Source organism: Oculina patagonica, chromosome 3 (genome assembly GCF_052425735.1).
Source record: "Oculina patagonica isolate OP01 chromosome 3, crgOcupat, whole genome shotgun sequence".
Taxonomy (NCBI): domain Eukaryota; kingdom Metazoa; phylum Cnidaria; class Anthozoa; order Scleractinia; family Oculinidae; genus Oculina; species Oculina patagonica.
The window spans coordinates 24,611,376-24,634,984 of record NC_135760.1 but is presented as its reverse complement, the minus strand read 5'-3'; the positions used below and the strand labels follow the sequence as shown (position 1 = coordinate 24,634,984).

General features: G+C 39.7%; 4 protein-coding genes across 6 annotated transcripts in view; 2 read left to right on the top strand and 2 right to left on the bottom strand.

The window, feature by feature from the left end:
• Positions 1-2,553, top strand: part of LOC144647157 (rasGAP-activating-like protein 1) — a 16,619-nt gene extending 14,066 nt beyond the window's left edge. For both annotated transcript variants that reach the window (XM_078506911.1, XM_078506912.1), the window contains 2 exons: positions 262-397; positions 1,632-2,553. In XM_078506911.1, coding sequence (XP_078363037.1) covers positions 262-397; positions 1,632-1,936 — 441 coding nt within the window. In that variant the 3' untranslated portion in view covers positions 1,937-2,553. The remainder of the gene's footprint in view (positions 1-261; positions 398-1,631) is intronic.
• A 1-nt stretch (position 2,554) lies between these two features.
• LOC144647158 (SWI/SNF-related matrix-associated actin-dependent regulator of chromatin subfamily B member 1-like) lies at positions 2,555-10,110 on the bottom strand. 2 transcript variants are annotated; one of them, XM_078506913.1, is made up of 5 exons: positions 9,505-10,110; positions 6,860-6,987; positions 4,989-5,161; positions 3,734-4,056; positions 2,555-2,833 (listed from the first exon to the last, which is right to left on the bottom strand). In XM_078506913.1, exons 1-5 carry the CDS (start codon positions 10,032-10,034, stop codon positions 2,794-2,796), a joined length of 1,194 nt encoding a protein of 397 aa, XP_078363039.1. In that variant the 5' UTR covers positions 10,035-10,110; the 3' UTR covers positions 2,555-2,793. The 2 variants fall into 2 exon arrangements, with proteins under 2 accessions (XP_078363039.1, XP_078363041.1); XM_078506915.1 differs by lacking the exon at positions 9,505-10,110 and adding an exon at positions 7,962-8,456 and having other exon boundaries at positions 2,556-2,833.
• A 708-nt stretch (positions 10,111-10,818) lies between these two features.
• Positions 10,819-17,769, top strand: LOC144645744 (uncharacterized). The gene is made up of 10 exons (XM_078505289.1): positions 10,819-11,211; positions 11,750-11,857; positions 12,739-12,935; positions 13,464-13,519; positions 13,867-14,002; positions 14,367-14,488; positions 14,802-14,905; positions 15,836-16,001; positions 16,438-16,881; positions 16,989-17,769. Exons 1-10 carry the CDS (start codon positions 10,978-10,980, stop codon positions 17,561-17,563), a joined length of 2,142 nt encoding a protein of 713 aa, XP_078361415.1. The 5' UTR covers positions 10,819-10,977; the 3' UTR covers positions 17,564-17,769.
• Positions 17,770-19,313: 1,544 nt separating this feature from the next.
• The window catches only part of LOC144647159 (uncharacterized), a 28,192-nt gene continuing 23,896 nt past the window's right edge, over positions 19,314-23,609 (bottom strand). The window contains exons 9-11 of the mRNA XM_078506916.1: positions 22,836-23,092; positions 22,138-22,258; positions 19,314-21,376 (exon numbers count right to left, since the gene is read on the bottom strand). Of these exons, the coding sequence (XP_078363042.1) occupies positions 21,215-21,376; positions 22,138-22,258; positions 22,836-23,092 (540 nt within the window). The 3' untranslated portion in view covers positions 19,314-21,214. The remainder of the gene's footprint in view (positions 21,377-22,137; positions 22,259-22,835; positions 23,093-23,609) is intronic.

The window sequence follows — 23,609 nt, the reverse complement described above, 5'->3', positions numbered from 1 at the left end:
TCCAGGGGGGGAGTAGAAATATTCCTAGCCGCATATAAGCTCCCGAATATGGGCCGCTTGGCCTTACTTAAAAGCAACATGAAGAATCGACTACTAACAGTAAAACGTTCCTTAGAGTGATTTTACTTCAACCGTGAAATAGTTAATGGCTGCCCATGCGTGGATTTTTATCAAACCAACTAGGCAACTAGGTACAACATTTCAATTCATCTTACAACAAAAGTTTAATAGTGTGGTATTTTGTTATCTTTACTAATTCAGGATGTGAATGAAATGAATCAATGGCTATCGGCGATTAGGAAGACGACCATTTCCAATCCAAAAATGCTATCTTACTTCCATCCGGGAGTCTTTCACAAAAACAAGTGGACATGCTGCAAACGCGTGATAAAAACAGGTTTGTACAAGTCGATCACGTGCTTAGAATGTGCTCTGTCCCGGGAGAGTAAAGCCAGAACACGTGCTTTGCACGGTCTTTGTCGCAAGAAGTCGCCAATCACATGCTCGACATAAAAAAACAAGCTTTGTCAAATGGCCATTTCTAAACACTTACTAGTATAAAAGACAAAAACACTTATAAAACAAACCCGATTGAAGAAACAATCTTTACGGATCGATGGACTGGCCAATTTGAAATTACATCGAATGGGCAAAATCACTCGTCTAACCAACTTAGGTATAAAACAAACAATCTTGTAAATAACTTAATAAAACCAGTACCAAAGACATTTTTCATCAGTTAAGCTTTTACCATTACTTGTAACGAGAACATGGGAGGCGCGATGGCCTAATGGTTAGTGAGCTGGACTCCCAGGGGGGGTACTCCGGCTTGTAAATGACGGGGATGATCAAAGGATTTTTTTGGGTTTGAAATTTTCGATTACGGGATTTTTTTGGGTTAGAAAATCTGGCAAGTATTTTTTTGGGTGACTTGATTAATATTGGGGATTTTTTTGGTTATTAAAAACGAACTAAAGTGCCCTGGCACGGCCTTGGCGTTTTTATGGTATGATGAATAAACAAACACGAGCGTTCAATTTTTATGGTTTTCTTTGCGTTAAATTACTGCCCCTCCTGGCAATTTAGGGGTAATTTGACAAGGGACTTTTTTGGGGGGTTATTTTTGGTCCAGGGATTTTTTTGGGTAATGTCGGAAGACTCAGGGATTTTTTTGGGTCCTGAGTTTTGCCTCCATTCGATCATCCCCGTCATTTACAAGCCGGAGTACCCCCCCTGGGGCTGGACTCCGGATCGAGCAGTCCAGGTTCAAGCCCTGGCTGACACTTAACTCTCAGTGCCTCTCTCCACCCAGGTGTAGAAATTAGGCACCAGCCAATAATTATAATTCCTAGGGTAACCCTGCGATGGACTAGCATCCCATCCAGGGAGAAGTAGAAATACTCCTAGTGAAGTCGCTTCATGCCATGGAAAGTGCAATAAGCTCCGGCCTGAACGTTGACTTAACCATTACTTGTAGAACTCCCTGACGAAGCCCGCGATAGTCGGGCGAAACGTGTAGGAGATAAAATTGAGTTTAATTCGCAACTAAAAGTCGTTCAAGTGATGCCCACTAGTTTAGCTTTTAAAAAAAGCTTTAGTTTCACTCTAACAAAATTATTTGCCTATTTCAGCCGGAGGTTGCCAGTTGACACGCACACACGTGACCTTGAGTGACTGGCGTGACCCGCTCGACCCAGACTCCGAAGCACAGATGATTTTCACCCAGCTTCTTCAAAGCCGTGACGAGCTGCGAAAGAAATTCCTGGAAACGAAAGAACCTCAAAAGGATTCTCTAGATGAACACACAGCTGTAAAGGACGCTCAAACATCTTCAGCAGCAAGTGAAAAAGCCGTGGCAACGAAACTATTAGAAGTAATTGACGAACTCGAGAAAGCCCACGAAGCCATCGAGGAAAAGGCGATTACGAAGTCATAGAATTATATATAGTAAGAAATTAAAGAATTATGAAGAGTATTTTCATATATGAAAGATTACAAAGGTGCCTTTTCAGGGCTGAAGGGTGTATAAAAGGGTGGGGATTTCACGAGTTCCAGAATAGAAAAAACTGTAATCTTGGGATCTAAAAGGGCTTTTCAAAATATCCCGAACAGACCCAACTAACGGTTGATTCACCTACACATTTTAAGGGGTTATTCGAAAGAAAAGTTTAGAAAATAGACGCGTATCCCTAAAAGGGTAACATGTTCTTTTTGCCAAATTTTAAAATTAAAATTATTAGGAGAATGGAAGTTTCACCTTCTGGTCTGGGGTGAGGTAAAATAATTATAAATTTGTTGTGTGATGGATATGTGATGACGTTGGGTTTTCTTGTTCCCGGCGACGCATCCCTGCCCCATTCCCCCCCCCCCTTAAAAAAAAATCAGCACACCACTTCCCAGGTTTTTTTTTTAGACTTGACAATGACGTCATTGCCACACGTTGAGTAATAGCGTTAGCGATTTTGCTATACATTTCATAATAAATATATATATAAAGCTTTAAGGTATTTGTGACAATTCAGAGACAATAGAAGTCATCTGTTTCACCTTGATTATACACCTTTATTTAACCTTTTATAACTTGCCAACCGTGTTACGGACATTGTCTCCATTCTTACAGCAAACGACAAAGTTGTAAAAACAAGTTATGTAACAGCCATCAGGTTTTTTGCATCGTTTGACAGTGTTTTTTCTTTACTTAATAAACATACTTTAACCTATTTACAGAGAACAAACTATTGATGAAAAATGCACTTTTAAGGCAAGGCGTCTTCCTATGCTGTGATGATGTCTTTAATACACAGGAGCAGTGTTGGCTAAACGTCTCATTCGTCTGTAACAGAAACAAATAAAATTATTATATTTGAATCTATATAGTATATAACATAGTCCTTGGTATTACCATAGTTGTCAAAAAAAAATTTAGCCAGAGAGAAAGAATTTTGGTCTACAACTTGTTACACACATTCAATTATAGATTTAATTGAAGAGACAAGTCTAAAAAGGTTAGCAGTGTTAACACTACAAGAGACTTGTTGAAGATACAAGTCATCTTGTGGACGAAGCTTTACACCCGCTTTCAGTGTTACGTGCATAGCTATCTTTCTACATCATCTTTCGATGTGCTGTTAGAAATGAACCAATCAAAACCGATGCATACCAGTGTTGGTTTCATGCAAATGAGCCCACAAGCTCAGAAGGTCACACTAGTGGGCTGTGATTGGCGGATTTCAATCCATCTTGTTTGTTTAGCACGTCGAAAGATGGATGTCGATAGAAAGCCGCTATGAACGCAATGCTGAAAGCAGGTGTAAGCTAGTGACATGGTGCAATGCTTTACTGTAACACAAGAAAGCATAGCTTTTTTAATAAATAACTAGCAAACAAATCGTAAACATACAAGAGCTTACATAATGTATTACTATGAGCTCCAATACAATTTCTGTGAATTCAAGGTGTCACAAAGAACAGTCAATTCTCTCTTAAACAGACACCTTAGGGACTGGTTCTTACTGTTTGTCTTTGAAAAGTGTCTACCTTGTAGGGAGTTTAGTAACAGTGTAATGATTGAGAAACACCAAGTGTCCATCTTATAGAGGTGTCAGTTAAGAGAGAGTTGACTGTGGTTAAGTTTCATTACAACATTCTTATCATTTTAGAAGGTGCTATGCATGAGGTAAGTGTAACTAGCTAGCAAAAAAAAAGAGCCAAAACAAAAGCCAAAAGTACAAACCTGGTATTTCTGTCTTGGTCACGAAGCTTCTTCTCCATCTCAGCATCTGTCAGTGTCTCAAGGTAAGGACCCCAGTTATCGACATCTGTACCCGATCTAATAGGTGCCTCTATAGTGGGTAATGGTGCTTCGCTGAAGGCGTATGTTTTGGAATGCCAACTTAGTTGACCACGAATGCTGTAAGCAATGGCCGTGGCAAACTCGCCACCGAGCCCCAGATCTGAACACAGGCTAAGAGCGAATTCTTCAGGTGTGTTTAGCGGTTCGGACAAATCCCACTCAAACTGATCCATTAACGAAATGTTACCAACATGGATATTAAGCTGTATGGATGAAAATTACAACTCTCCTTTAATAAGAAAGATTGATCGCCACACACTATTTGGCACCAAGACAAACCAAAGCAGTTTTTCACCAGAAGACCAGCTTTGATAAAGGCTGTTTCTTATGTTATTGTGCAGAAGAGTGCATTGGGCCTAGACATGGCTACACAGTGTTTAACCCAACAATGAAATACCATAACATGACACTCACTTTATCATTGAGAATAACTTGTCACCTTTATGGTTCATTATTGTATAACCTTTCTATCAGGAGTCATGTTAATTTTAACAAAAATACATCCTACTAGGACCAACATTTTCAACCTAAACCAGGATTTATGGTTGTTTTCTCACGTTAAATGGTAAACACCTATTGTCAGACTGTTTAAATAATGTCAACTGTTCCAAGTTGGTTGGAAACATTGAAAAACTAAATCTTTAAAACTGGTTGATTGCCAATAGATATCAGAAACACTCTGATACAAATGCAATATGGCCTTACATAGTCACTGCATGAATATGGCTCAAAACTGACACCAAAAGTATTGAGTTTCTAAGTTACAATACAATACAATAATACAATACAATCTTTATTTAACGTGGTAAAATTTAATGTTTTTAGGTTCGTTTTAAAAATCGTGTAAGTTTTTATTTTCCTTGTGTCGTCTGGTATAGAGTTCCACAATTTTGATGCAGTATATCTCCAGCAGTTTAAGTTGTAGATAGTGAAACCAAGCTTTCTTGGAGCCCAAAGGGAATTGACAACTGAATACAATCTCTGCTGGTTTTGAACATTGCAAGGGGAACTCAGTGCTAACAAGCATAAATTGGTTACATGATTATGATGGTAGTATTTTTTTTATGTGTTTAAACTAATTTCCACAAAGGTTTCAGTGCGCAAGAGCTACCTTTAACTAACGGCAAAAACATACCTTGATTATAACTCTCTGATCGGTTTGTTTATCCAGTGTTATTTCAGAATCTGTGTCAAACTGTTTTATCTGCTGTCTAATGGCCTGTACTACAGCAGGCACAAAAGATGCTGGCGGCAAATCAAGATCGTCACACAACACTTCAGCAAACACTTCAGGCGAGATTAGTGTCTCTATGGGAACATGAACAATATTATTATTATGCAAAGGCACTGAGTTGATTTTAGGACCCAAACTTATATCATGCCTCTTCCCCCTTACTGCCCAGGCTTACATTGTACAGTAGAAGCGGACTCGTCCCCAGTCGTCTCTTATGCGAAAATTGCAAGACGCGAAGGATGATGGGAAGGAGGAAAGGCGAGAGACGACTGGCAGATCCTGTTTCCAAGATGGCGGACGGATTAATGGCGGTGTTGAGATAAAAATAGGCACTATTAATTAGAACGCTTTCGGAAGAAGCCCAAATTTTTGAACCTCCAAGGGAAATGAAAATTCAGTATCAGTACCACCACAATTTTCTAAAAAAAAAGTCCCACTGAAGTTTATAAAACTTTGACGGAACATTTTCTGCAATATGTGGGTGTAAACATTTTGATAAAATGGACGAAGTTCCATACAGCCTAGAGCATACAGCCTGTATTAGTGTTAAAGAGTTAAAACAAATTACCATCAGTTGCATCTAAGCATGAACGTGTCATTAAAAAAAATGATCTTAGCGGCTATCAAACAGTGCATCACTCATTATCGAACAATTAAAGTTTGTACAACTCAGTTGGTATTGTTTTATCAAGTTGTCAAAATTTCAAACCAGGAAAGAGACTCATTGTTTGAAATATTGTCCATACATGTACTAATTTATTGCAAACATTTTGACAATTCGATAAAACAATACAGTGGAACCCCGCTTTATGGATACCCGCTTAATACGGACACCCCGGTATAACGGACAGTTCCATTGGTCCCAACAAAAACCTCATACATTTTCTCTTAAATTAACCCGGTTAATATGGACACCCGTTAATACGTACAACGGACACTTTTCCGTGTCCCGAGTGACAAACTGTCATACATTGTCAACCCCGCGTTAAGGACACGCACTGTTTATCTGTGCACTGTCAATTTTCATTGTAGCGATTATTTGCTAACTTAACCTGGTCAAATAATGACAGAAATCGATGAGTTTAACGTTTTTATTAATAAGAGTACGCTTAATAGCGTGAATTGCAAAGGTTTTGTTGAATCTTCAGTACGCCTGTTTGTGTCGCAAAAAAGTCCAACAAAAAGCTTCCTTGCAAAGTTAAGTTACCGACTTTTTCAAATGAGTTTGTAGAGTTTAAGAACGGTTACGGTCAGAGTTTTAGTTACAAAGTAAACTTTTGCTGTTGAAACGCGTTCTTTTTCTTGTGTATAATAACGGTGCGACATTTTAAAATAATTCTACTGTTGAGTTTATTAAAGTTTTGTTCGAGTGACTAGATCGTAAGGTTTTCGTAAAAACTATTAATTTTAGTCAGAGAGTACACAGTTTGCCTTTTTTTCAGTTACAGTACAATTAAACAACGTTTTGTTGCCTTTAAAACGTTTGCCTTCGTCTTTGTGTCGATAAAACATGTATCCATGACTTTTTTCTTAGACCCCGCTTAATATGGACACCCCTTTAAAACGCACAATTTGGCCTGTCCCCTTGGTGTCCGTATTAACGATTACACTGTACCAACTGTGTTAAATTTTGGGCACAAAAGTTTGTATAATGATCTGCCAAATTTTGAATGTTTAAGGACAAATCATGCAACATTTGATCCCAACTCAGATCATGTTTTTTGTGACATATTCACACTTAGATGCAACGCAAACACTTTTTCAACACCAACCATTCTTGTTCCATGTAAATGTGTCTCGAAGTTTCTGTCCATCAATGTCTATGTCCAGCCTGATAGGTACCAAGATTTCAGGTTGGCTTGCTGCTTCATGGATAGCAGCCATATCGTGATCATCATAACTGAAAAATTACAGAAATTTGTTATTATTGATGACAATTTATTACATTTCACTGTTAATCAAAAACATTTAGGAACACAGTGACCTAATGTTTAATGCTTTGGACCCTAAATCAAGTGGTCCAGGATTGACTGTTGGCCAGGGTCAATGTGATGTGTGGTAGCTTGGACAAGCGATGTTTCCCTTACAGTGTCTTTCTCCTCCTAGGACTATACGGTAAATAGGAACCAGCTATTAGGCAACCTAACCAATCTTGGGGGTAATACAGTAGCACCCTGTTAACCCTATTCAGACCAGGCTTTTTTGGAACTTTTCAGACCAGAGGGGGGGGGGGATTCCTCTGATTCATAAAAAAAAAATGAATTTCACCTCTCTAAAAATGCTTGCCACCAAAAGTCACCTTGAGTAATCCCTTAGAAGGTCCCCCTTCTAAGGGCTATGACCACCTTGTGATTATGGCCACACTTTCTTTTAGTTCAAACAAAAGCTCAGTCAGTCATTTCCTTATTTTAACCTTTAAGTCCCAAGAGTCACCAACATCAAATTTCTCCTAACAATATCAATTCGTCATGAGAAAAGTCTATGAGAATTAATAAAATATCACTAAAGGAAAAATGCTTTGATCTTTTGACAAATACTCCCAACTTAAACTATAAGAAAATGTATGGAGATCATTCAGGAGAATTTGCATGTGGATACAAGGCCAAAAGGGTTACGAATCCCTTTTATATGACCACCCCATTATTAATAAGAGTACAGTTTTATGGACCAATTAATAAAAAAAAAAATAAAAAACCTTTAATATATATATATATAATAAAACCTTAATTGTGGTCGTATTAGCAGGTTTCCAATGTATCTCCACAAATTAAAACTTTTTTTGGTTTAGCTGTTGTTTCTATTGGATAATGTTGTAGTTTGTTACTAATCAACGCCACCAGCATTTCGTACAAGAATGAAAACTCAATCATTTACCAAGTGGGAAAGGTCTTGATCCTTTTTGGTCCTATCCGATTCCTGTTCACGGTTGAAGAGCAAGGCACAGCGTCCAGATGAAAAGAGTTACTAGAAAACAACGTTTGTGGAGCCCATGTCGGTTGACTCCCTCGTTTCGATTTAGTATTCGGCGTCCGCGTTGTTGTTTCGGGTGTCTCGGTAGAAACTTTGTACTTTTCGTCTTTTCCTTCCAAGATTTCATCCACTTCATGAGATTTTAGCAAAGTGACATTTGTAGCGATGCTACTGTGTCCGAGACCTAACTGTACAATTTGCTTTCGTTCGTCAAGAGACGCGAGTCTTCGCCACAACGAAGGGTATTTTTTGTATAAAGAGCCCCTGAACATTCGAAGGAAGTTTCCCACTTCGGATCCGATCATGTAATGCTCTCCATCTCCTAACTGAAAAGAACTTGGTTTTTGACCATACGTTCTGACCGCCATCTTGCTTTTCTTTCTGTCACGTTTACCCACAGTGCTAGGCGAGCTCTCGCATCGTACCTAGTCTCTCGCGGTGGACGACAACGAAAATCGCTTCGTTGTTTACCTTTCTTTTGGTTGCAATTTTCCACCGAATTCAAATTGGGTTGATATAAGTTAAAATTATAAATGATAAGCGGGAAAAGGCCTACAATTTTAAAATAAGCGCTTTCAAATACTTCTGTTTCAAATCCAGTTGAATTATTTTGATAGGTTTTTTTAAAATATTGAAATTGTTTTAAGTCGTGCTAAGTCCATTTTACTTTGTAAAGCTATAAAGTGGCACATAAGATTTATGTCAAGTATCAGGAGGTAAAGTGCAGCTATAAGTCTGTTCTACCTAAAATGGCATTCCCAATTTTGTTTCCGCAGCGAGGCAATTAAGACTTAAATAAAAACTCTAGGTTATACATTTTCGGTACTGTAAAAGTTTTAATACATGAGACTGAAGTAAAACATAAAATGTCTTACAAGTTAAAAAGTGTAAAGAGAGATAAGAGAAAAAACTTCTAATTTTTTAACGGCAAAAACTCTTAGGAAAATATTCTGAAAAACTGGTTATGGTTGTTCGTTGACCACGATAAGCTTTTATCGACCTGCATAGATTTAGATCAATGGGCGCGGCTTTCTCCAGATGCTGTCGATTTCCAGCTTCGATCAAACATGTCTAAACCGTCAGAACTTTTATCATTTCTAGCCAGAGCGTTGTTCACTTGATTGTAAGGTTAAAAAATCTGTCCATTTTATAGTTTACGAGAATTTGGGTGCCAAAAAAATGCGTGAAATCGTGAAAAATCAAATCACAGCAATATTAAAAAGTGTTGCAAAAACTGATCTTCAAAGAAAATACCACCTCTTCAATACCCGCTTGCTGTACAGTAAAAAGAAAAGATTGAGCTACTGAGTCTACATCATAAAATCAGGTGTAATTAAGCTTAAATTTCTCATATGCTTCTGAAAAATTTCAGCATGTTGTATAGTCAGTCGCGAAAGCTTGCGCTGAGCTCTAACACGAAGTTTTTTTGCAATTACTTTGAGCCTACCTTAGAGATGGTAAGATCTTTTTCCTCAGCTCTTCGCGAGCTTTCCAACTAAACTTGCTGCAAAACTTGGTGCTGGTCTTCGTTTGATATGAAACCGCGTTTAGATGTTGGACAGAGGAATTAAGGACTTCCCGTGAACAGTTCGCAGGAAAATTCAATGGCCCAGAAAAATTCGGCCGCCTTACGCGTTGAGCAAACTCCTTCAACCCTCGTTCAGTTGGCGAGCTGGGAATCTTTTCCATGTACTTCTCTCCACCGCCCATGGCGACCTTCTCAACCTCAGCTGCCTTTACAAGCATGATGTTTGAGTTAGACATGCTGTTGTAGCCGACATTTAAAGACAACAAAATTTTTCGTTCCTCGATGGTAGGTGGTCGACGCCATAGCGAAGGAAATTTCTTGTACAACGCTCCTTTCATCAAACCCATTTGGTGGCCAACTTCGCTTCCAATCATGTAAAACTCGCCTCCCTGTTTTAACTGAAAAATTGCTGGTTTTCTACTTTTCACTTGGAGTGTTTCTTCTGCCATTTTCACGGTCAAAAATGTGATTATTGCGCTGTTAGAAATTTTTAAGCTATCTCTGGTAGTACTGTCTGTAAACCCATTCAAGTGCCGGTATAAACATTGGATGATTGATGGGTTTCCAATTTTTACCGTGGGAAAAAATCTGAAAAATGTTTTCCATATTAGTGGTGGGTTGCAACCAAAAATCCCAGAAATTTCGGTTGGAAAGCTAATGGAACAGTACTAATTTTCCCAAAATAATCCGTTCGAAATTTGTGGATTACGTTTTGAGGTTAAGTCCTTTCATTCCGGTTGGTACGAACCGTCGAAAAGTTCTGTACCATTCGTACATCCCAAACAATTGGTAAGCGTCATCTCTTTCGGTCGGTTTGCTATTTTTAGAAAAACACTTTTACAACTATTCAACGGTTATTCCAACTGGTCTATTCTGCCAAATGGTAAACACTCCAGCACAAAACCTATTCCGAATGAAGTGAACCAGTAAAATTATCTTTATGCCGTCAAAACGTAACCTGCGAGCGCAGAAAGACGCATTTCCGGCAAGTAAAAACGTGAAACATTAAAATTTTTACCATGACCAAGTTTTCTCCCATGAAATAACACAATTTTGTTTTAACTCATTTTAAGATTTCCGAATTTCAACAATCTCCTTAACGCAAAGGTTAACTCAAGGGCATAACATCTTCGGCCAAAGGGTGTCGAAAGGTTGAATAGAACAAACAGAGCGCGCTAGCTATGAGGGACGAGCACGTCACAAAAGAACGCGCGAGGAGAAAATTCATATTTTCGTCCTGTAGTAATTGCAGATTTCATTTTACAATAATTACCTTAAAAATGAAATATATCGTTTGGATCTGGTCAACTTAAAAGCTGTTTCTGGGAAACTAGTTTGAAAAATTCCGCTGCCTGGGATTGTGACAACACAAAGTTTCAAACCACAAAGAAAATGAACTCAAGACGAACTTTGGAATTGGATAGCGTGCGAGACTCGGCTTTTGTAGGACTTCGCACTTCCATGACTGTAGAAGAGGTTGATTGCGAGAGGAGAGGATACAAGTTGACAAAGACAGTTTTAGGAACAGGAGCGTATGCCAAAGTCAAGCTAGCTTATGTGATGGAAAATAAGATTGAAAAGGACAGGAGACTCGCTGAAGATCTACAAGAGAAAGGGCATAACATGGTACGGAAATTATAGCAGCTCATATTTAAAGTTATTTCCAACTGCAGTTTGTACATGCAAAGACCATATGCTTCTCGTTTTTATCTGCCGGTTTTTCTGTATGAATATACTAAAATGGATTGCACAATCAATTTTGAAACGAAGAGCTTAGAGCTCAAATCAACAATTACAGAATGCCGGAAAAAAGTTGTCACCAATCAGTTTTCAGTATAGCGCCGAGCGTTCACTTAGAAGGAAGCTCTCTCGGCTGACCTTCGGTCGCGTTACTAAAGCGTGTACATGCAAGGCTTTGAAGAAAAAAACTTTATTTCCAAATATTTTTTGCCTCTTTATTGACAGTTATCAAAGTGTTTATATGAAAAAAGCCTAACCCCTCCCTTTCCAGGGACACCCTATTTTCAGAAGCGTGTGAGCCTCCACCCAGGCGCATTGGTGAGAAACCCCGTCGGCGTTGAAAAATTCCGTTAAATTATTTCCTGGAATATTGAAAACCTTTCAAGCTACTAATATTTCTATTGTGTATTTGTTGTTTTCTCAGGTGGCTATTAAACTTGTTTGCAAGAAGAAGGCTCCACCAGAATATCTGTCAAAGTTCATGCCTCGAGAGATCGACTCCCTAAACGCAACTTGCAGGCATCGCAATGTGGTAAGAATGTTTTAGTCCAAAACAGCACTCTTTTCCCTTATCAGTCGATCAAGATGCTTTTCAGTGCTTTCTTCCGTGTCATGAAGTCGGAATGAACAAATCCTCGTTAAAGTGCTCGAAAAGTTTCCGATTCTCAATCGATCAATCAGAGGTTACTATAGCGTTCCGAAAGTTAGCTTGCGTAGCAGGCGCCTGTGTAGTTTTGCGCGCGTATTTGGCGAAGGAAAAATATTGCGCGCGTATTTGGAAAACGCCTTGCAAACGGAAAGCGATCCAGTCTGATTTTATAGAATGTAAGAGGCATGGTGGCCTTATTTTGCTTAATACCACAGAAACTGGAACAAGGGCTGGCGCTGGTCCTCTATTCCTAGGATTGGAACAAACTTTGGGTACTACAACACGAGGTGGCTGCCTCCGAGAGGGTTACCTTTTTCAGGCTGCAGGTCTATAAAAAGTTAGGGATTCACGATTTGTAATATACAAAAGGGTAGGAAAAACGGTCGTCTAATTATTTTAAAAGGCCTCTCAAAATATCTTGAACAGGCCCACTGAACAGCAGCTTGATTCTCAGAAGGTCCACGTCGCTCCCGGTGTGTGACCGCGAGCGGCCTGGGCCATCTAAGAATCAGTCTAACCGTACAGTTCGGTAAGCTGGTAAGGGGTCATTCAGGTGAAATCAAGAAAAGAGATAAAGTAGCCCATCTGTAGGTATATGAAAGGGGTACCATTTCTATCAAAAATGCATGGTATATGAAAGGGTAATGGTTAAGACAGCGGGGCATAGCCTCCTCGTATATAAAAAAATTGGAGTACCCCCCCGTTGGAGGGGGGGCAATTCACACTGAGTTGTTTAATTTATCGACTCTCGATCCCGTCCCCAGATTCAACTGTACGAAACGTTTCACACAGACACGAAGATTTACCTCGTAATGGAGTATGCTTCTAGAGGTGACTTGCTTGATTACGTCAACGGGCGATCGAGGAGAGGAATAGGGATTGGCGAAGGGTTGGCTAAAAGCCTGTTCAGACAGCTGGCCGAGGGAGTTTCTCACTGTCACCGGAGAAATGTCGTCCACAGGTTAGATGAAGCATTTTTGACCAAATAAACCGCGTGAAGGGTCCAAGAGTAAAATCTATTGGAGCGGTTTGCACGGTCTCTTGAACGGTTTCAAAACTCGTGTAAAGCGTTCTAGCCAATCATAGCCAATCAAATTAAATTCGCTGTATATTTCAACCAATCAGAAACTCAATCAACCAATCGTAACTTTGTTCACGTGCATTTTTCCCGCGCTTAACACGGGTTACATGTTTTAGTGTGAAATTTGGGTTTTACAACGATAATTGGAAAACTCTTCTGTTGACAGTTTTGACTACTGCAGATTTGATGTTATCCTAAAAAGAAGAAAAATTTTCTCGTCATTATAATCCAACTTTTCCTACAGCTCCTAAAAAGTTGGGAAGCAGACCTATAAAAATCAAAGATTCGTGCAAATAGTTCTTTACAACCAGAACTACATAACAGACAAGGGAGAGAGAGCGGAATCCATTCTGTTTTCAATTTTTAAAATGTTACATACTAATGTACTGGTATGATTTTCACTTTCAGGGATCTAAAATGCGAGAACATTTTGCTTGATCAGGATAACATTGTTAAAGTATCAGGTATGTTCAATGTTAAAACAGATGAAACATTAATTTACACAACAACAACAACAACAACAACAACAACAAGAACTTTATTTCCACTTTGTTACTGGCAGTTGGTACTGAAGCCTCGAAGGTTTTTTTTTTTTGGCTAGATGCATTAAAATATAGGTATGGGTTGCTCTAGAGCACGTTGGCAAAAGAAAATTCATGGGAAGCACTGATCAGCTAAAAAAAGCTCAGTTTGGGTATACTTTGTCTTTGGGTCGCGAATGTAGTATGGTACACTTCTTAGCGTGGTAGATTATAATATTAGCCAGTTCACTGTAGTGTATAGTTTAAGCTTCATTTGTTCTTTCCAACAGATTTTGGATTTGCCACTCGTTATCCTACCAACAAGTGCAAACTGCTTTCTACTTTTTGTGGATCGTACGCATACGCTGCGCCAGAAATACTGCAGGCGCAGAAATACGACGGAAAATGTACTGACGTGTGGAGCATGTAAGTACAGTGTGTTGATCAAAATATGAACTCCCCTTATTGGTTCACATAAATTTCTTTCAATTTTACCTATGAGAATTTGGTGGTGGAAGTCCACTTCGAGAGAAGAAGAGTCGCGGTACTGGGCTTAAAAGTATTTTGGGCGTTGCAGTTCTCATTAGCTTGTAATTCTGCTGGTCCCCTTGTGCAGCAGTCAGTTGTTTTGGGCGGGGCTTGGGGCATTGTTTGTGTTGTTTGTTCTATTGTTCTCTCGAAGGGAAGCGAGTCTGCGAGAGCTGCTATCCGACCCAAAAGTAATCGAAAATTTTATATTCTAAATTTTACAGTATTAAAAATGCATTTCCTTGTTGTTTTTCCTCCACAGGGGTGTTATTTTGTTTGCCATGGTGTGTGGTCGGTTGCCATTCAACGACAACAGCCTGCACTCGCTGATTGTACAAACGAAAGGAAAGCTAACATTTCCACCAAGAAATATGTGTTCACCAGGTAAACGGATCGCGGAAACGAAAATTGCATTGGTAATTTGTGAAGTAACAGAATTCAAATCAAACTTTCAGCTCATCCGGTGCTAGATCTTCCAAAGATAAAGCAACAAGATCGGAAAGTTTCGCGCGCGCAATGCACCCAGAAAACACGCGCGATCTAACCGCGCTCTTTTCTCGAGCGCATCCTCGTTTTATGATTTTAGGACTAGAATTTCGCAAACCAATAGAAAAGTCATCCTGTACTCCTCAAAAATCCTTTTAACTACCTTCCACGTAGATGTTATTTTGATTATTTCGATTTTGCTTGTTTTCAGAGTGTCAGCATATTATTCGCGGCCTTCTCACGTGGGATCCCCGGAAGAGATTTACCATGTCTCAAGTTTTGAATCATGGTTGGTTATCAAGTGAAACAAACAAGGTATGGATCAATGACCTTTAGTAGAGAAAAACACCCTTTCCTTGTTAGCTTCGCCTATTGGGCTGACTCAAATATTGCCCACGCGTGAGAAAAATGTGGAATTAACTTGCACAGCAATAGCAGAAAGAAGCCCAGGCAGTGGTGCTCTTAGTGTAGACTGAATATTAAAACAATTTAATTAACATTCAAATTCGAACATGTTGAATTGAGTTGGTCGACAATGGTAATTGCAATGTCGAACTAAAACCCTCATGTCCAAACGAAACTAGCCTTAAATAAAACCTGCTAAAATTGTCTGATTTATAGGTATTTATTGTAAGTCGTCTGACAAAGGCATTCCCCAAGCTGTATCAGTGTATTCGACAAACTTATTCTCTTTATTAAGATTTTAAAGTAAAGACTTGTTATCACGTTATCTAAAACCAGTAATCTTCTCGGTTTCTGAAAGTGTAAATTTTAATAAAATTCGTTCGTTTAAAACTTGTTTTGAGAACTAAAGTTGTTTAAACAACTCACAGCATGCAAAAACGCAGGCGTAAAGAGGTTCGCGTGGTATACAGATCTTTTGGCACGCCTAAAGCTAAATGTTTGGAAGTAATTCCAAAATCACTTTTACAGCGATTTTCGATTGAGTGTCGTAAGCCCAAAACCAGAGTTATCACTCTGACCAATCACAAAGGACGCAGACAATTCAATGAACCAATCAAAACTCGAAGCATATGCAGTCAGTGCAAAGCGCGAGAAAACATGTGCGAGCGAACCATGATTGCTTTTGGTTTTACTTCTGATTGGTCGAGAAAGTGGCGCGAGTATTTAAACCAATCACAAAGCGTAGTAATACAAAACCAAAACAACGGTGAATTACTTTAACAACTCAAGTGAAAATTTATCTTTTATATCTGATTTTTGGTATACTTTTTCATCCCTAAGGTTCTTTCAGTCAGTGGTCAAACTAAACTGGACAGCAACCGTATCACGCTATCATCCATTCAAAAAGAGCTTGAGCAAGTGCTTGACGAAAAGAAGGTAGCAGCCATGCCCGAGGCGCCCGACGCTGTTAAACAAACTGAGCGGTACAGTGCAGCAAAAACACCAGGTAAATGTGAATACTGAAAATAAAAAGGCTAAATCTCTTCAGGATTTTCCACCACGGCCATGTTATGACACGTGAAACAGATGAACAAACGTTTTCCCGAAGATCATTATCGTCGCCACCATTTTATTTGCTACTTCAGAAGAATTATTTAATACAAATTTAAGAGTACAGCAGGGCGAGGAGAGCTCCAAGAAACCACCAGGCGGAGGTCATCTCGGCTCTCTTGTAGAAGATCACTTGAAGATTTGGGAACATTTCCAAAGATCGATCATACGACCATTTCCAAAAACCAATTGCAACTCCATGCGAGGTACTCCGATCCCAAAAGCTTATTAAGCGTTTTGAAAGTGGAATAAAGTCGATATTTGGAATAGTTGGGATAACATAGATTAACATAAATTAGTGTTCTTCAAATACCTCTCAATTTTGTTTTCAGTTCCAAAACATGGCTGGTCCTCCTCAGGTAACACACCTGAGCCTCACACCGCTGCTAAGCTCCTGAATAAAAGGGACTACAGACTTCCCTCCAAGTCCCCTGCGGCAGAGCCCATGAGAATCGACAGCCCTGGAAGAGAAACTCCGAATACGGACCCAACTCGAAGCACGACTCCATGTCCGCGAAGTTTTACACCTTCATCTCAACCGAAGATGCCTAAAAAGCAAGAGCTGGCCGTTAAAGTAGCGCATATTGTTGCGGAGGCTGGACACAAGAGCCGTCCCGGCAACCTCAGCCGCGAAACTTTCGTAATAATGAACAAGGCGCTACACGCATCGCAACGGGCTGCACAGACGAGGAACGACATCCGGGATAGCACGCAAAGGGTATGGAAGTACGTCACGAATTATTCGTCCAACGGCAGAGCGAGTGTCACACCCACAGGTAAGATGGATTGTTTTGGAACTAAAGTTTTTTCTTATACAAAGCATTAGGTTATAAAAATATGAGGTTATAAAAAATATAAGAATGTTTGTTGTCTTATTTTACAGTCCCAGAAGTCAGCCCGTCCAAGGACCAGGCCCCCCTGACCGCAAATTTACCGTCTGTTCCCGTACCAGTAAACAATCTTACTCCCAGTCCACCCACATCAGAAAAGCCGGTTAAAACCACGGTGCCCTGGAGACAAACGAACCTCTTCTCCAAAGAACCAGTGCGAAATCTCCAGTTAGATTCCCAGGAAACCCAGGCCACAGCGACTGCGCAGACACACACCACCGCTGGTCAAGACTGTAGAGCATCCACGGACACAGAACCACGAGCAACAAAAACCTACAAGCCGTATTTGATGAGTCTTGCTCTTCAAAATCGCTCCAGTGAGAAAGCAAGGGCATTGCGCCTTCCCGCTTCAAGGGAAAGTTCTGATAGATACTCCAAGGCAAAACATGTTGACAACCGGAATGGGTCAGTTTTAAACCGGTTTGCTCCTAGCAACGGAAGAGGAAGATTATATACTAGTTCAGTAGTCAGGAATGCAAATTTAAGAAGTAACATTAAGAAAGTCAGCGCACCATGTGGCACGGACAAAAAACACGTGAGATTTCAACAAGACACACGGCAAACTTAGGATGAGTTCGCTTTTAGGTATAGCTTTTATTTTAAACAAATGAGCTGAGTATGGAAAGTGACCCCTGTCCGGTTTGGTTGTAGGTGTCTGTTGTATTCTTGACAGTCTGCGTTGAAATGAATAGAAATCCGATAGGTAGATATTTATTTTTAAATACTTGTGCAAGTTGCACTAAGATTCACTCAATAAAGCTTTTCGTGTTTTGTTTTATAAAAAAACTAGCGTGCGCTATTTATGAAAACGTTGTTATTCTTGTTACATCCATTATTTATCTCGACCTTTACACGGGAATACTCCGGTAAAAAACGTTAAATAATTAAAAATTAGAATACAAGGCCGAGTATTCTTTAAGCGAATAGTCAACGAGCTGCATTAATTTAAAAGACACCGCAAAAGATAGGAGTCAAAGACCTTCGAATTTAGGTGCCTTTTGCCAATTCCCTTTCAAGGGAGTGCAATTTCGTTGTCTATCAGCGATTATTAAAAACTAGCAATGGTATATTGCAGTTCCTGAGTTTTGATTGATTAACAGGCAATGGTATATGAGCTCATATACCATTCACCACAAATATGGTTGCCGATACGCGTCAACGAAAACAGCTGGGGAGCTCAAATATTGCAATTATTTGGGCGTTTTTTAAAAAACAATTATTCCACTCGCGCTTATTGGATATGAGATCGTTAAAGCCAACTCGGCGCTACGCGCATCGTTGGCTATCTACCAACTCATATCCAACGCGCGCTCGAGGAATAATTGTTAGATAGCCACTGCAAGCATTGGACAACCAATCAGATTCGTAATTTGTAGTAGACCACGACGAGTGTCTACCGTGTTGGCTTCTAGCTGCCTTTAGAAGCCATCGACCAATCATGGCTCACGCCAATCTCGTTCCCTGAGTCCACGTTCTCTGGAAACGAGATTAAATTCAAGCTTGTTAGTCATACTGGCAATTCCAGAAATTGTAGTGCCGAAAGCTACTCAGACTCCCCGAAAATTCTGGTGTGATGTTGGTCACTTGGTCAACAACAGGAACCCCCATGGTTCCAATAAAAAATAAAATCCATTAGGGAAGAGGTGTCAACTTAAGCAGTCATGGACATGGTTGCCACGGACATCGTTACTTTTTTTAAATTCCCTAGCCTGATAAAAATAAAATTTCCCTGACCAAACATATACAAAATGTCAGATATAGTAGCGGCCTTCGAGACACCGCGACCAACAAAACACATCGCTGAGATCAAAGTCATCTGAAATGTTTCATCCAGCCTTCAATAGTGATAAATCTTTTAATTTACCTTGACTTTGCTTCAAAATGCCAATTTCCCCTGATTTAAGATAAAATTTCGTCTTTCCCCGAGAATGCTTTTTTTCCCTGACCTATGGCAACCCTGATGGAGGCGCTGCACACTAGAAGGGCTGAATGGAGAAAGTCTCTTTTGGCTGGCTGGTGGCTAAGATAATTGCTCCAAATAGACTTTGGTAAAGAACCACGGAGGACACCTTATGCTCCCCTGAGGAGTGTAGATTGCAAACAGAGAGGAGAGAGTGATAAATGATCGTCGCAGTGAATTTCCAATTTAAGCAATTGGAATAAAGAAGCCTGAAAAAAATTCAGGGCTTCAACGGGATGAGAGGAGAGAGAGGAGAGAGTTGGTTACTTTTCATCGGTTCGGAATGAGAATAATAAGGGGCTGTCCGCAATGCAGCCTCTTGAGGGAAAATATCAAACATGAATACAAAAACAGCCACTCACTGTCAAAATACTCCTTTTATTTCTTTACTTCTGTTGATAAAACTAAGTTCCTCGCGACCATAACTCTTTCAACAATATCATTTACACTTCCGAAACGTACGATCGACTGACTGTATTTTTGCGTGCAGTGTTTTTGAAACGTTGCATACATTATGGTAATTATTACAAGTTCTTGATTAATTCCAGAAGGTTGAAAGACTACAAGATGACAACATTAGTTTGAAGATTCCACTTACGAAATAACAACGCAAATCAAATTTACAATTACAGTAAGGGTAACCATTACCCTTGGGCCATGTTTATGTGAAGAAAAGTTCTCTGGAAGGTGGGTCAAACTCCATACAAAGCCCCCACCCCCTCCCAGGCGGGAGAACTATTTATGCATTTCTTTATAAATTGCAGCGAACTGTTAACACAAAAAGTCGCACAGTTGGCTCTGGGGGTAGAGTGACCCTGGGTGGAGGGTCACTTGCTTTGAATGTATAGTGACCCTGCAGGTTTTTGACCCGCCTACCAGACATAAGTCGTGACATATTTGGCTTCGCCCCGGTCAACAGGGACAACTTTTTCACAAAAATGCCCAGTATATGATAGGTCTGGAAAGATATGGTAACCCTCCTTCCAGAGATCACTTTTCTCCACATAAATAAGCCCTTACTTCTAACTTCAGCTCAATAAAAAGAAAACCGTCAACTGAAATAAATAGCAGTACACCTCAGCACAAGAAATATGACATCTTAGTGTCGGTTTAAGTATATCCCCAAGAAACAGTCTTATTTACAACAAAAGACGAGTGTAACACAAAATTAATTACATTAAATTTAATGAAAAAATCTAAATACGCTGCCAAACACTTATAATTGTATTCTTCAGAAACTTGATAATTTGGCAGAATAAATATGTCCAACTTCTTGGGAGTCACATAATTAAGTTAATTTGTCTTTAAGAGTTTTAACGTAAGACTACCCTCTTTGTATAATAGAAATATTACACGCAATGTTACCATTAATTTATCTTTATACCACTCTATTTTAAAAATTGACGACTTTTAGCGCTCATGTGACGTGTTTGAACATCATAGTATTTGAACGAATCTGATTGGAGTTTGACCCGTCAGTCACTCTTCAAATGACCAATCGATGGCAAGCCACACGACAAAACCCAATTAAATTTAAGCTCGGGACGTATCTGGCAAGCAACTTTAAGTGTAAATAAAGGTTCTTTATGCTGTAAGTAGGAATTAAATATTACAAAACGTTCAGCTTATAAAATAATCCGTGACAATATTTCAGGATCCAATCTGTTCAAGTAAATAAACATCATAAATAAAGGATAAAAATGATTTGATAGAGAAGTGAAAGAGTGTAATAATTAGAGCGGTTTTCATTTGAGTGTCGAAAGTAATTCGCGTTTGCTTAGGTTTTGCATTACTACGCTTAGTGATTGGTATAAAAATCTCGCGCCACTTTCTTAGCCAATCAGAACTAAAACCAAATCCAATCGTGACTCGCTCACGCACGTTTTCCCGCGCTTCGTGCCTGCGACATGTATTTGCTCCGAGTTTTGATTGGCTCACTGGATTGTCTGTATACTTTGTGATTGGCCAGAGTAATTACTTTGGTTTTGGTTTTACGGCACTCAATTGAAAACTGCTCTAAGGAGCTAAACGCAAACAAAAATCTCAAATTATTGCCTTTCCATTCGCCGCCCGCGGCCGTCCATGCTAGAGTCCAGGCTTTCAGCGGTACACGTGAGAATGAGGCTGTAGAAATCCCACTTGACTCTAAACCGACTGCGAATCTGGAGTTTAGTCTCCTCTCGGCAATTCAGTATGGCCGACAGCGAGTAGGAGCATGGAACGAAGAAGCTCAGCTTTTCCTCGCTGTGTGTCATTAAATCATAACATGTTTTGCCGTCTGGTGTTTCCAGTGTTCCAGTGCCAGCGAGTTGTTCGTGCAAAAGCTGACATTCGTCTTCTCCTTGCATTGTCATCGTGTTCTTTAGCCGCTGATTTCATTTGTTTTTGTACTTGGTCGTCTATTAAGGAGGCCATGTCAAACTGAAAACAAAAGGGAAAAACATTGGTTATTTCAAGACTGTCTGCGTCTCAACGTATTTACAGAGATTGCTGACAATCTCTATTGGACTAAATCAACACTGCCCAGGGAAACTCCAATATAAAAAAAATAAAGTTACGAAGATACTCGCCGAAAATTCGTCTGAAAGAACCCTAATAATAACCAGAATCTCGTTTGCGACTATGGCACAAATACCCCCCTCCCCCCTAGGTATCAATTTAAAGCAAACAATTCGAAAACCCTTAAAGGTTATTTAGATACCATATAGGGACTCCCCCCCATAAGTAAAACTGTTTATTCATCCGTGCCCACCCCCTCCCCCCCCCCCCCCCCCCCCGTGTGGAAGAATAGCCAGAGCTCCCCGTGCAGAAGGCTGTCAAGCTAAAAGGGAAGTGTATGGGCGTGGCTAGACTAGGAAACATTGTTCCTTGTCATGTTTCCTAGGTGGCTGAATTTACGGCTAAATTTTGCTGCCCGGGTGGCTAAACAAGGAAACAATGTTCCAAGAACAAAGTGTCGGACATGCGCATAAACTCGTCAGCATTGCTTCCATGGTGGCTAAACCAGACAACATACATTTCGGGAAGCAAAAATGTTTTTGACTTGAGACATAAACATTTTCTTGTTACCGAGAAGCAAAATTTGTTACCGCAACATATATTACCCATGCAGCTAAACTGGGAAACATTTGCCTCCCCAACAATGTTTCCAAGTTTAGCCAGGCCTTAACAGTCTAACTTGCCTGCCAGTCTTCTAGTTGCTTTGACAGTCGGATCTTCTGTTGAATGGCCTCCTTGAGTTGATGGTCGAGTTCTTCTCTGTCTTCTTTCGATTGCTTTAATTCTTTTGCTATATTTTTCTCCCTGAAAAAAAAAATCAGTTGCTTTTTTGGGAGAAATTAACATTTTTTTAGTTAAAAGGAAGCAGGGTAACAACAAACGAGATTTACTCCTGCGCCAATGACTTAGCATTTACTTAGAAGCAAATTGCACATGTTAGTCATCCAATGCGAAAAACGTCACTGAAACTGAGTATATCAATTAAAATGGCCCACATTTTCACTCTGGTTTTAAGGTTTTTTTTCACCTTCAGCCGGTTTTCAATTGACCTCGAAAGTACTTGTGAATCTGCTTTTTGCGATTTCCCAGCTCTATAATTGGTCCAAAGAGGAAAAGAACTCGTGAAAGTGCTTAACAAACCACAGCAAACACGCGGTTATTTAAACCAATCAGGAGCGAGCTAAAAACAATCGTCACTTAGCGTACGCGCGTTTTCCCGCGCTTAGCACGGGTTGCACGTTTCTGTTTCGAGCTGTGATTGGTTCGTTACATTACTAGCATCTCCTGTGATTGGCTGGACGGGTCTACTTACATTTGGATTTCCAGTTTATGTTGAAACAATGTTGTAAAAATGAGTCCACACATTTTTAGAGCACCTTACCTTTCCACCGCGTCTTGCCTTTCTTGTACAGCCTCGTTGTACATAATATCAAACGCCAGTTGTGATTCACACTCTCCCTTAGCTAATTTGTTTCTCTGTTGTTTTATATGTTCAATTTCTTCGTCTTTCTCGGTCAATTTCTCTTTCAGACTAGCCACTTCTTCTTCCATCTTCTTTGACTCGGAGTTCACCGCTACAAGTTCTTCTTCTAGACTATCTATGTTCTCATGAGCTTTACATAATTGTTGTTTTAGATTCTAAAATGGAAAATAAAGAAATTATAAGCAAGTATTCCAAGGTGTGTATTTATCTAAAGTTAACACTTTGATGTCAAAATAATTTCAAAATTGAATAACCCCATTATTTTCCCACTCCAGCCTTGAATAAACTTTGGCTGGATCTCAATAGCATAACTTTTAACTGGATTTAAACTTATTTGTAGACTAGCTCCTAAGGTCGTTCTCTCTTTCGGGGCTTTAGATGTTTTGGATGTGAACTAACATACACTGTGCAAGGTGGCTTTTACTTTTTAAACCATTCACACGAAATTCATTTAGCAGCACTTTCATTTTGTGTTGTTTATTACACTTTACAAGGGAGTTATAACTTAAGAGTCTGTGTATGAAACGCTTGTGTGTGACCATTCAAATGAAAGCTATCGAGCAGTACTTTTTTTTTACTAGAGTAGTACTTTCACGGTCTTTCACGTGGTACTGTTTGTTTTGCCACGCAAGGTGGTTCTAAGTTTTGAGTCTATGGATAAAACCCTAGTGT

What these genes read in the sequence shown, in the direction of transcription:
- LOC144645744 (XM_078505289.1), top strand. Translation starts at nt 10,978, where the DNA reads ATGAACTCAAGACGAACTTTGGAATTGGATAGCGTGCGAGACTCGGCT. An exon ending in CGGAGAAATGTCGTCCACAG is followed by an intron (nt 12,936 to 13,463) that starts GTTAGATGAAGC and finishes TTTCACTTTCAG; the next exon opens with GGATCTAAAATGCGAGAACA. An exon ending in AAGAAATATGTGTTCACCAG is followed by an intron (nt 14,489 to 14,801) that starts GTAAACGGATCG and finishes GCTTGTTTTCAG; the next exon opens with AGTGTCAGCATATTATTCGC.
- LOC144647158 (XM_078506913.1), bottom strand. Translation starts at nt 10,034, where the DNA reads ATGGCAGAAGAAACACTCCAAGTGAAAAGTAGAAAACCAGCAATTTTT. An exon ending in ATCAGAGAGTTATAATCAAG is followed by an intron (nt 4,057 to 4,988) that starts GTATGTTTTTGC and finishes TCATCCATACAG; the next exon opens with CTTAATATCCATGTTGGTAA. An exon ending in GACCAAGACAGAAATACCAG is followed by an intron (nt 2,834 to 3,733) that starts GTTTGTACTTTT and finishes TTTCTGTTACAG; the next exon opens with ACGAATGAGACGTTTAGCCA.